The following is an 11,670-nucleotide window of genomic DNA, read 5'->3' on the forward strand; positions in this document are numbered from 1 at the left end:
GCCCATTGATAGAAGGAGGTTGCCGGGCAAGGAATTTGCCATAGTTGCCAGGCCTCCATTGAAATGGTCACAGACGTCAGGATGTGCATACATTTAACGTTCTTTCGCTTAATGACATAACGATGAAAGCTCTCAGAGCACTCGTTGCCCGCATCCATGCATTGTCTCTTTGAGCGATGCAGCCCTAGCAGCTAGTCCGTCACAGGATCGATACGGAATGTGTTGTGTATGTGGAGCACATTCTGAGTCTACGCTAGCGGACACGCTCAAGAGCTTGTTGTAGGCCTAATCGACAGAATGGAAGGCGAGCCTTGAGGATTGCTGGTCGCCAACGAATGACGAGAATGGTGCGACAAGGTCAAGTAAGCAGGGGTTCTGGACATTGCAAATCTAGATATCTCTCTAGGTGGCCTTCAGCCTCATGACGTACAGGGAGGTGGCCTGGGAGCGATGCATGGACTTCAGCCTGAGTTAATATCTGGACCTCCCGGTGCTTTTATCGTAATCCGCTCATGCTCTGTTCGCGGGGACTCACACTCTTGACATGAGTCAAAAGAATACAATCGATAATGAGCTGCGGGAGAATACCTCGGGATGGCCTTAAGACATACGGAGTACGAAGTTGATTCTTCCGCCCTGAGTCAATTCTGTAGCATATGTTGGAAAAATGGCTGAAGCAAGCAAGGCAATCCAGATGAAACTTGCTGGGGAAAACATGGCGAGTCGTTATCGCCAAAATAAGCGATTATCTCGTATTTCTACTGCCATCTAACCCCTTTTAACCCCCTGGTCATCTGTGCCTCGTCCAATGAGCGCTTCCATCGGTGTGACAGTCAAAACCGGGCGGAGCATCTTGCATCCGCTGTGGACTTTTGTCCGTTCACATTGTACATTCGCGGAGTACGAGTATGGGCCGGAAGAGTCAACAGTGCTAGGAATGCCCTCTTGAAATGGCACCCCCCTTTCATGCTCTGATACTAGATCAGGGATCTAGAACGACTTGATATCGCAAGCGAGGAAGAGATTAACGATCCTCCTCCACCTCATTCTACTTTCACAGACAAACTGTTCATTTGTTAGTGTCCTATTCAGTATCCCGCTTTCTCATCAGTCTTTGACAAGACTGTCGGTCTCTCTCGCTGAGCTTTACGATGTGCTCCTCCAAGTCATTCGCTTTCCTTGAATCAATCTGGTTCCTATGTCTATTTCTCCGCTCTACGGAAGCGCAGACTGCAGCGGCGCACCAGTCAATTTTCACACTCGATGCCTTCTCTTTCCAACAAAGCTGCGTCCAAGATTGCTTCACGACGGGGTACGCCAACATCGATTGCTATACGGACATGCTTGGGAGTGCGCTCGGGTGCCCGAACAGCCCATGCAGCAAAACCTGGGCTGCCGTGGATGATTGCTACTGCCGTGGAGATCTGCAGTTGGCAGGTCATGACTGGCTCTCATCCTGCATAGCCGAGTTGTGCACGGTGGGCGACAATTCCGTCAACCTCGAAAACGCGGTGAGCATCTACTCAAGCTACTGTACAGACAGAGGTTTCACCGCGCTCCCGGTGCAGAACATTGCGGAAACAAGTACGAAGAAAACCAATTCCGCATCCACCGCCACTACAGCAAATAGCCAGCCCGGCGAAACATCCAGTTCTTCCAGCGACTCATCACAGACAACATCCACCGCGAGTTCCTCCACGAACAAGACACTGACCATTGCGCTCGGAGTCGCATGTGCACTGTTCGTCATAATCAGCATCGTTGCAGGTTTCCTATTTTGGAAAATCAGGCGGGACAAGAAGAAGTTATGGCTAGGTTTATTGAAAGGAGATTCAGAGGTACATCAAGACGAGTCAGCATCCCAGGTGAATCAGCCTAGTGTCATGATAGGCCCCACCTATCCACATTATGCAGTTCCACCGAGTGCGCTTTCGTCAAATCGCGCTTATCAGTCGACGATCGGGCCAGGGCCGTACTTCCCTCCTCGACATTAGGTCGCTTTGTGGAGTATGGGGTTGGGTTGGGATGGGATATTATGACTATGAGTAAAACAAGGGCAGAATCAATTAGCATTTTTCATTGCCTGGCGAATTACCTCGTTCATGAAGAGGATGAGGCTCTGCAGCATGATGCCTCGACAGAGTCTCCTAACTTCCGATGCTTTCAACTTTGAAATGTGCGATACGAAATTCGATAGCATGCGTGTGGCGTAGCTCACCCCTTTCAATGAGGGATGAGAAGGGGGGACGAGGTACCGAAGAACTGAAACTCTGAGTCGGTCGAGGCTCAAGCCACCGTTTTGACGGAGATGGCAGTGCCCGTTTCGGATGTCAAAGTCACATCATATTTTAGTGGACACAGAACTGGCTGGACCTGGGCGATTGAAGCTTGTAATACGAGGCTGAATTAGGCGCTGTAACTAGTAACAAAGATTCCAAGTACCCCTTGCTACAGTCCCAACTCCTGCATAAGATCATGAGCAGAAACTTGCGCTTGAAATGTGACAGGTACATATGGGAGCAGCCTCATCATCTCCAGGAGGGCGAGCAGCAGAACCTTGTTGTTGTTGTTATTTCTCTACTTCTTACCCAAACCTTCCAATTGCTTTAGGTGCATTGCCACACAGCTAGGCTTGAGGCTCATCTTTAAGCAACTCACATACAAGTAAATGATCGTTCACGATGAGACTCGGGGAGATGCGGCCACCAAGGACAATGGCGACAACGACCTCGAAACCAGAGGGCTCTGTCTTCTTTCCCTTGATGGAGGAGGAGTGAGGGGGCTCTCAACTCTGTATATCCTCCGTGCTCTTGTATGTTGCACCTCCATCCAACCATTCTCCTGATGTCTAGCGCAATTTCAAAAAGAGAGGGATAGACGTATATCCAACGATTTCTCGCTATCTTATTGTGGACAAAGGGAGCCAACATCTGTTATGACAGACCATTGAGCCTCAGCCGCGACAGACACTAACTTTACGGATCTTTCAGATGAAAAGACTTAATGAGCAGCGTCGAGAGGCGAATCTGGAACGTCTGAAGCCTTGTGAGATTTTTGATCTCATCGGTGGCACGAGCACTGGAGGGTGAGCTAGCCGGCCGATGGCTGAAAGACGTGCATCGTAGGCGCTGACTCGACCGCTGCAGACTCATAGCTATAATGCTCGGGAGACTCGAGATGGATGTTGATGAGTGCATCGAAGCATATAAAAAGCTCATGAAAACCGTCTTTGAGAAGAAGCAAAGTTTCTTCTCGGTCGGGTTCCGAGGAAAGATTAAGTCCCGATTTTCTTCCAAAACACTGGAGAAAGCGATGAAGACTGTGATTGAAGGCCGTGAGGCTGCTACTGGCCACAAGATCTCGGTCGACGAACCGTTTTGTCTGGAAAATGAAGAAACGGGAGTCAAGAAGTGCAGAGTGTGGGCGGACTCCCCTTTCCAGGCTGGTATCGAGCATACATATTAACAATCTTTGTCCACAGCTTTGTCTGTTCCAGAGCGAAGGAAATGAACAACGTTAGCCTGATAAGAAGCTACCCTCTTATAAGCGAACACACCGAGCCTACTACTATCTGGCAAGCAGCAATGGCCACTTCAGCTGCAACCACCTTTTTCGACTCTGTTCAGATCGGTGACCGAGTCTACATCGACGGAGCGATAGGAGCGAACAACCCAGCGGCGGAGTTGGAGACGGAAGCTTCCAACATTTGGTGTGAGACTACCGGCCAGCTTGAACCACTAGTGAAATGTTTTATCTCGATCGGAACCGGGAATCGAATCATCGACCCAATCAGTGACAAAGCATGGACATTTCTAACTGAGAGCCTCAAAGACGTTGCCACCGGGACAAGAGAGACGGAAGAGGCTGTCTCCGGCCGCTGGAGGATGCATTGGAACACGCGATATTTCCGGTTCAACGTGCAACAAGGCCTCCAAGGCATTGGACTGGCGGAGTATCAACATTCAGGGGCGATCGATGCGGCGACGGGGACTTATCTTACGAGCCATGAAACGAGACCACGACTTGCTGCGTGTGTCAAGAACCTTCGGGAAAAGAGGTGTTGGTAGCGGTTCTTAAAGCTCGGCCCTCGATGCCTCTGTACTAATTCTCAGCATAGATCCGCCTAACCGGAAATTCTGTGTCGAACGAACGACATCTCACGCTCAGCAGGCTAAAGCACCGCCGCAAGAGAGGAAAACACTCACTGATACCGAGATCTGTAAGCTTGAAGCCAGCGCAGCTCTAAGCTGAAGTCAAGATATCGTCCTAACTTCGCACAGCCGAACTGATGGAGCAAGCAAATCGCAACCTCAAAAAGCCCCGTGATATCATCAGCCACAAGGACCTCCTAAAGGCGCAGGAGGACTTCCTCCGTGTCCTCCACGCCAAACGCGACCGATCTCCGCCAGCAAAACCCAAAGAATTGGCCAGTGTCAACAACAAACTGATGTCGACTTGTCTCCTCCTGAGCCACTTCCTAAATTTCACACCACAAGAAAGAATGAACTACGTCTACGAAGCCGAAAAGTACGCGAAGCGTGCAGTCGCCAACGCAATCAAGTCGCAGAATAACGACCGGGTTGTTCAAATGCAATTCTACCTCACGTGTGTCAAGGCTCGGGAGATCCAGTTGAAAGCCACCGTCTCAGACTTCCAATCGGCGACGCAAGATGAAAGAGAGGAGGCAGAGGATGCCATTTCTTTAGCCTTGGTGACGCTGAGAAGTGTGGATAACCTGGACATGACTCCGTACGAACTCATGGGGAAGGAATCTATCGGTCAGCTCAGATAATATTGTCGAAATAACCTCCATTGCGACTCCGTTGTAAACTTGGTATCAGCTAGTCAGTGGGTGTTTCGTGGTGAAAGAAGATCGCAATGAATATAAAATATTTGCGACTGGGCGAGACTCTATTATTATTATTATTATTATTATTATTATTATTATTATTATTATTATTATTATTATTAGCAGATTTTCCCAGAGAAGACTTGGAGCATTGTATACATATCCCCACATGAATAATGCAATGACTTCAGAAGCATTGGAGGTTGGAACCCAATACTCCTTACATACCCAGAGCAAAGTTGGAGAATCTGGCGAGTCAAGTAGTTAAGCTATTAGCGCTCATTGATTCTCGGTATCTAAACAGTTAATTAGAACAGGCGTCGTAGCTTCTCGTTCCTACAGGAGTCTTCGGTACTTATCGGTAGACGCAACCAACAGATGGAGGGTCCGATGCGGAGAGTCTCCAAATGCCCCAAAACGCAGGACATCGCTCTCGGCTAATATCAAAGCTGGCCCATCCGTCCAAGTCTTTATATATCTATCAACAACAAGGGGGATTGCATGGTCTTGAACATTCTGGAAACGAATACGCTGCTATTTGACTAGACAAAAAACACCGTATCAAGACGAGAACGCGACCGCATTCAAGATGCCAATGACAATCATCCGCCATTCACGCGCCGCTGGCGTCGCGACGGAAAAGCGGGGGGCGACATTCACGGGCGAAGTGTGGGCGGACCCGGTTTTGACGGACGAGGGCATCGTAATCGCCAACGTGACTTTCACGCCGTGCGCACGCACGTACTGGCACACACATGAGAACGGGCAGGTTCTGGAGGTCAAGGTCGGCTCGGGATGGATCTGTGACAAAGGTGGAGAGCCACATCGCCTTTCGGTGGGAGATATTGTGTGGGCGCCGCCGGGGACGACCCATTGGCATGGTGCCGATGAGGGGAGTATGATGACGCACCTTGCTATCAGTCGCGGAAAGACTACCTGGCTGGACCCGGTCACAGAGGAGGAGTATAAACTGAAAGATAAAAGTGACGCGGGCAAGGCTAAGACTGCCTGAACAGAAGGGCAAGCTCGGAGTCAACGGCAATTGAATGTGCTTCAACTAGATCGTGTGTCTCCCGCCAAGTAGAAATGGCCTTCTTATCCTAGTTGTCTATACGCTTGGACAGTGGCTCTCTCAGATACTCAGTTGCCGGGGTGGCAGTGGAGGTGGTAGTGGCTTCACCCGCATAGCTCTATCTTCCATCTCATACTTCTCGATCCAGTCAGACCCTGTTGCCAGTGTCCAAATTCAGCGATCTCGCACTACTAATTTCCAGTTCCACGGATCTCGGATCGGCTCAGCCACTTCAGGATTGAGGACACCCTGGCAGGCCGCGTGTGGAGGTTCTCGACACCAATTTTTGGATCCTGAGCAGCCGGCATCGTCCAACATAATCCTGATACGCTCCGCTTGTACTTGGTCCTTGAAGTTCCAGGTAATATCATAGGGGAATGTATCCCATTTCTGCATCGCGTTTTAAGTCTTTTCGAGACAAGAGATCTCCGATGCAGGACTCAACCTGACTTTCGACCGCGAGATGGAGGAGCCTATTCCAAGCATAGTCATTGGCATTAATGTCCACCAGAATTTTCGAAAGTAGTAATGCAAGGACAGCCTTGGATCCGAATAGCGCTGCTAAATCAACTGGAGTGCGTCCGTTAGTATCATTTGCCGATCCTTGGTGTGGAGAAATCTCAATCAAGGTCTCGGCTGTTGAGTATAAATTCCATGCCGCAACATAATGCAGTACATTATGTTTCTTGTGGTCGATGCAGTCAACGCCGAATGCTCGATTTTCAATCATTATTCGGAGTACACGTTCGGAGCCTGCCTCAGCTGCAGCATGCGCTGGGGTCATTCCTTCATCATCTTCCATATAAAGGTCAGCTCCTGCAGCAAGTAATCTAGTTGTGCCAAACCAATTTCGCGTCTGAGCTGCGTGGTGAAGTGCTGTTCGTCCATTTTTGTCTTGAATTTTTAACCTGGATTTGGACAGGCGATCCACGCAATATTCTAGAACATGGTGCCATTCTTCCATTGCCGCGTGCATGAAAATCGTCCTCCTGTCCATATCTCTTTCATGGTCGAGATCAGTTTGGAAGTTCTGAAGAGCAATAAGGGTCAAATCACCCCGATGTTGGAGGGTCGTCAGAAAGGCCCCTGAAGTTGGGTTTCTGCATGGCGATCTCAGTTCCACTCGTTTCCGCGCTGCCACCATACGTGGATGACTCATCATCAGGGTTGCCATCGTGGTCATTCCAAGAACGCAAGCATGTTCAAGGGGAGTCGTGTGGTATGTTCCCAGGATGCTACCATCCTTACCCTGGAAGCGAGCATGGGAGAAGTCAACAAGTGGGTTATCTAATATCTCCAAGACGGCCCTTTTCATCGTCATGCCCGCTGCCTGATTGAGAATGTTGAGATCATATCCGGCAATCGAGGTAACACCAGGTTGGCTTTTGGCAAATTCCAACAGCATGACAACCTTATTCTCATCGTTTTCATCAACAGTGTTTGATAAAGCACTGAAGCCATTTACGTCGGGCTCATTCATGTCTGCCCCGAGGTTAAGGAGTACGTGGAGCAGCTCACGATCGAGGCTAGGGGTATGGAGGGCCGTACCGCCGACAGCCATCCGAGGCCTGCGATACTGTTCGGATGTATTCTTCCATCGTGTGTTCCGCTCATTGATTGAAGCCCCACTCTCGATTAACTTTTTGATGAACTATGCGTTCTCCAGGAAGACGGCGATGTGAATTGCAGATGGGTTGGCGAAGCCATTCCAGAAATGTTTGCTGAGTTTCCAACCTCTCTGTGCAGACAACGAACCTTCATAGAGAGCCAACATCAGCCATAGCTTAGTACTATTACCATGTTCCAGTAGTGTTTTGAAAGCGGTCCAGACCTTCAAATCCTCACCCGCCATGCTGGCATGATAGTACCAATTCGTCACAGCGTCCGGCAGTAGAAGATACCGCCATGGAAGACCAACCATCTGGCTTTCGGAGGATCCTTCCGTCTCGGTAAGCTCTGCTTGTATGCTTTCAACATCAAAACCTGGCATGTAAAGGGACTGAACACAAGCTATTGCAATGGCGGAATGCAGCTTGACGGGGATCAATGCGATACTGTGCGCTGGTGTCGGGACTCAGAAAGAAGTCCTTGATTGACGAATGAGCAAACTGCACATAACCATCTGCGCCAATGCTCATCAACTCAGGACACAGTGTTTCAACTTTTGTCGAGCAATCATCCGTCTCACTGCAGTTTCATAGCTGTCGGTGGTCTCAGCCATTGCGATCGCAAATCGCAACTCATCACCGTGTAATGGTCGAGCTGATAAAGTGAGCCGGGAAACGGTCTTCAGTGCCAGCTGGCGAGAGGAGATAGGTAGTCGATTGAGGATATTCTCGTATAGCATTTCAAGCGTTGCAAGAAGCTTTCGAAGCTCCAGGAGATTTGCAGCGAAATCTTCCGCCCGTCTTGCGTTTCGACATAATTCGTACCATGCGAGAACGGCCCACAGAAACATTCCATTGGCTTTCTCTGAGATACGATCAACAATGTCCATCTGTAGTTGTGCTGGTAGCACAGATCTTTCGCTCAATTGATTTTTGCTGCCTAGAACAAAGTGCTTGACGTCTCCTTCGCTACGCTACGAACTGAGATTGAAGGGCATGAGAAGTTCATGTCCAAGTTCGCAATCGGACGGCTTGTGATCAATGTTTTAAGACTTCGTGGCTCGATTCGAGGCGTCACTCTTTCCACCAAAACTTTCAGACCCTTTGAAAAGTCCTCCAGATCCTCTGCCAACATCTCATCGAGACCGTCGAACACAAGATAGATGGTAGTCCAATTTGTGGCCACTAGTGCCGATTTAACAGCATCCCATAGATCTTCTGGCTGGAAGAGAAACGAATAAATCAATGATGATCTGCGATAGACCTGAAAGGCTTTGGAAACATCCTGTGGTGCAGCACTGAGAAGCTGATGCAGGGTCGACATCAGTATGTTACTTTCTGGCTGCAAGTGTCTCCTACGTTCACTGCAGAAAAAGTATGCAAGAAAGTCGCCATGCCTTAAGCTCTGCTCCTTATCACAGGAAGGCAGTTTCCTCGATTCGATATACTTCGCTTTCAAGACATCTATGATCAGATACTTTGTGATGACGGATTTGCCAACACCCGCATAGCCACGTAGCCACAACATGTCATTTTGAGACTCTGTAAGCCACGCAACGAAGCTTAAGTAGGATGAGAGCCATTCAGGTTCCATTATATCGTAGAGAGACACGAGCTAATTGTGTATCATAGTCGGCAATACTCAGTTGTTTTGTGAGATATGAGATCGCTGGTCATAATCAGCCTGATGCCCTTATAATAATGATCTCTGAATGAACACTCTTACCATTCTCTACGCTTCTGGAATCTATTGGCCTCCCCTCCTTGGCCTCCCTCAAGGCGAATTTCACCGAGTCAAATTTCTCACTGTTAATGCTTGTAAAGTGGACCATTTCACGATGATTCGCAGCGATCGGGATGATCTGCTCAGTGGCAATCCTAGTACCGCAGAATCTCGCTCGACTACGGGGCCCTTGAGGGGAAGCATAATTGCAGTCTCATAAAATGTTTTCAGATCAATATCTCCAACAATCTCTTTGGACGCAGTAGAGATGTCAGCTAATATTCGAGAACTCAAGGAAAGATCTGCAAGGAGGCCTCTCTGGATTGGTTTGTGGAAGGAACTCGTATTAATGAAATTGCCCACCACAGTGGCCCACGATGCAACGCGCGATCCACGATGCGGAAATCCCTAGGCAATGACTAGCAGGCACGGTCAGGCAATTATTGAGGCATACCGACGAAGAACAATATGGAGGAAGTCTTTTCGAAGATATTTGTGCAAAATGGTAATGATCGAGCCAGAAGCAGAGCCTTGCCTCCGGTTTAGCACAGGCAAATGCCAGTGGGACTGTCTATCCTACCTGTTTGCAGACTATGCCGCCTAGCGAATGGCATATGAATGCGATTGGGTGGTTCATTGCCTGTTAGTGAAAGATAAGCAAATACGGGTTCCAGAGGTCTCGAAACGATAGATCCTACATCGGCAGACCAACGCTTATTTCGCAGGCGATTCAGTAAATCAAGAGCGAAGTCCTTGATATCCGCGGTTGATGGACTAGAGACTCATTTGGAATCATATCCAAAGGTCATTACCCTCGCAGTAGGAATCACCTGGGGATGAAGTCTCGGGCCACATTATCCTGTTGTCAGGTGTCCAGGCGGTGTAGGCATCGCCACCCCCGGCCGTGAACTACAACAATGCTGATAGCCGTGTTAAATGCTGAAGGAACAAGACAGCTCTAAAGCATTACGTACTCAACATCCCAAGTTCCCTCTGAGGGAGGAAAGAGAACAAACAAGCCATGGCGTTCGATTGCAGTGGTGTTGTGTGGCCGCTTCGTTTTGAACATTTTCCAAGGCTAGCGATCGCGAGGTCCGAGGAGAACGGCACAGACCACTTGCAGAAGTCATGCTAAGTGGTTGATATCGAAGGGAGGATTCTAGATAGTGAGTTCAACCAACCGGTCTTACCATCACTGTTGGACAGGTTTGGTGCTTAAGTAAGGCTAGATGTGATGGACACAGGCTTGACTTCACGTGGGTGTTGGGCGGAGAGACTGTATTCCGTAGGAGTCCTACAAGAAGTACTAGTAACTAATACCTATTTTCGACACTCCATTTGTGACCCTCAAGGCAGCAACCCTTTCCAACTCAAGCTGCCAAACTATTCGTGAAGGTGGAGGCCGAGGGTGGCTTCCTTGTTCTCTTGGTATCCCTGAGCTCTCGGACGCTAATGACTCGTAGAGAATAGAGAGGTTATGCACTGCTGGATTGGCGGGTGTGGAGTGGATGATATTGTCTAAGTGGGAGAGGTGGTACATCATAAGACTCATCTATCAACCTAACTAGCGGGCTTGGCGCCAAGGTCCAATGACGCCTAACTTGACGCAGTTAGGCCGTCAAGTTAGGCCAAAGTTAGCTCATGATGAGCGTGAGATTTCCGACCAGCAGCGTTCACGTTTTAGCGCGCGTCGACCACCAGGAACCTACGAGCAATCCCTTCCTTCTCATCATCAAGTCCGAGGGTAAGTCAAGAGAGCGTCGTACGAAAGAACTGGGTACTGATGAATTCTGTTTTCTCTAGGTCCAATCTCGATGCCGAAACAAAAACATTCTTCGCAACACAACCGAGCTAAACCCCAGCTGATGGGGCGGAGAGGAGACGCCAAGTTGACAATGGAATTCCTTGCTGCAAGGAGCCGCTTTGTCACTTGCCCCCTCTCCCAACCCAGTGAACGACAGGAAGAACAGAGATCGAAGAGATGCAGCCTCCCGAGACCGTCTTTTATCTAGGAAGAGAACGTGATCTTGCAGAGACAGTGAATTGCAACAAAGCTTGTCGTCGAGCCTCAGCGCTAGCCTCACGCCAAGCAGCATATTTCCTCTCCTTCATCTTCAGACTTCACGTCGAAAGTCGCTTTGTGTGCCCTTTTGAATAAACGACATGGCCACGCGTCTCCGAATGTCATTTTACTGACTTCGCCCTCGCGCCGACCTCCCCGTCGTGAGCACCGTCCTTGTGAGAACCTCAGTCCCCGCGATATTTCCAAGTACCGAGATATTGCGATCCTGATGTCCGCATGAGCATGGTGCTCGATTTGAAAGAGCATGGGAATCTGTTGGTGCTAGGGGAAGGAGAGACTAGCCTTGTAGCAAAGGCAGCTGGAACATTGAAGGCAGCTTTGTTCGGTTTCAATCTC

General features: G+C 49.2%; 5 protein-coding genes across 5 annotated transcripts; 3 read left to right on the plus strand and 2 right to left on the minus strand.

Moving 5' to 3' along the window:
• Positions 1 to 1,151: 1,151 nt before the first annotated feature.
• On the plus strand, positions 1,152 to 1,994 carry A1O9_02143 (uncharacterized protein; the record flags this gene model as incomplete). Its single annotated transcript, XM_013407718.1, has 1 exon — positions 1,152 to 1,994. One exon carries the CDS (start codon positions 1,152 to 1,154, stop codon positions 1,992 to 1,994), a length of 843 nt encoding a protein of 280 aa, XP_013263172.1.
• Positions 1,995 to 3,159: 1,165 nt separating this feature from the next.
• Positions 3,160 to 4,792, plus strand: A1O9_02144 (uncharacterized protein; the record flags this gene model as incomplete). Its single annotated transcript, XM_013407719.1, has 4 exons — positions 3,160 to 3,419; positions 3,497 to 4,059; positions 4,118 to 4,219; positions 4,281 to 4,792. 4 exons carry the CDS (start codon positions 3,160 to 3,162, stop codon positions 4,790 to 4,792), a joined length of 1,437 nt encoding a protein of 478 aa, XP_013263173.1.
• Positions 4,793 to 5,438: 646 nt separating this feature from the next.
• On the plus strand, positions 5,439 to 5,861 carry A1O9_02145 (uncharacterized protein; the record flags this gene model as incomplete). The annotated part of the gene is made up of 1 exon (XM_013407720.1): positions 5,439 to 5,861. One exon carries the CDS (start codon positions 5,439 to 5,441, stop codon positions 5,859 to 5,861), a length of 423 nt encoding a protein of 140 aa, XP_013263174.1.
• Positions 5,862 to 6,288: 427 nt separating this feature from the next.
• A1O9_02146 (uncharacterized protein) lies at positions 6,289 to 7,401 on the minus strand (the record flags this gene model as incomplete). The annotated part of the gene is made up of 1 exon (XM_013407721.1): positions 6,289 to 7,401. One exon carries the CDS (start codon positions 7,399 to 7,401, stop codon positions 6,289 to 6,291), a length of 1,113 nt encoding a protein of 370 aa, XP_013263175.1.
• A 171-nt stretch (positions 7,402 to 7,572) lies between these two features.
• On the minus strand, positions 7,573 to 9,122 carry A1O9_02147 (uncharacterized protein; the record flags this gene model as incomplete). The annotated part of the gene is made up of 3 exons (XM_013407722.1): positions 7,573 to 7,982; positions 8,064 to 8,418; positions 8,511 to 9,122. The coding sequence occupies 3 exons, from the start codon at positions 9,120 to 9,122 to the stop codon at positions 7,573 to 7,575; spliced, it is 1,377 nt and encodes a 458-aa protein (XP_013263176.1).
• Positions 9,123 to 11,670: the final 2,548 nt, after the last annotated feature.

The sequence above is a fragment of the Exophiala aquamarina genome (genome assembly GCF_000709125.1).
Source record: "Exophiala aquamarina CBS 119918 chromosome Unknown aczIA-supercont1.2, whole genome shotgun sequence".
NCBI classification, from domain to species: Eukaryota; Fungi; Ascomycota; class Eurotiomycetes; order Chaetothyriales; family Herpotrichiellaceae; genus Exophiala; species Exophiala aquamarina.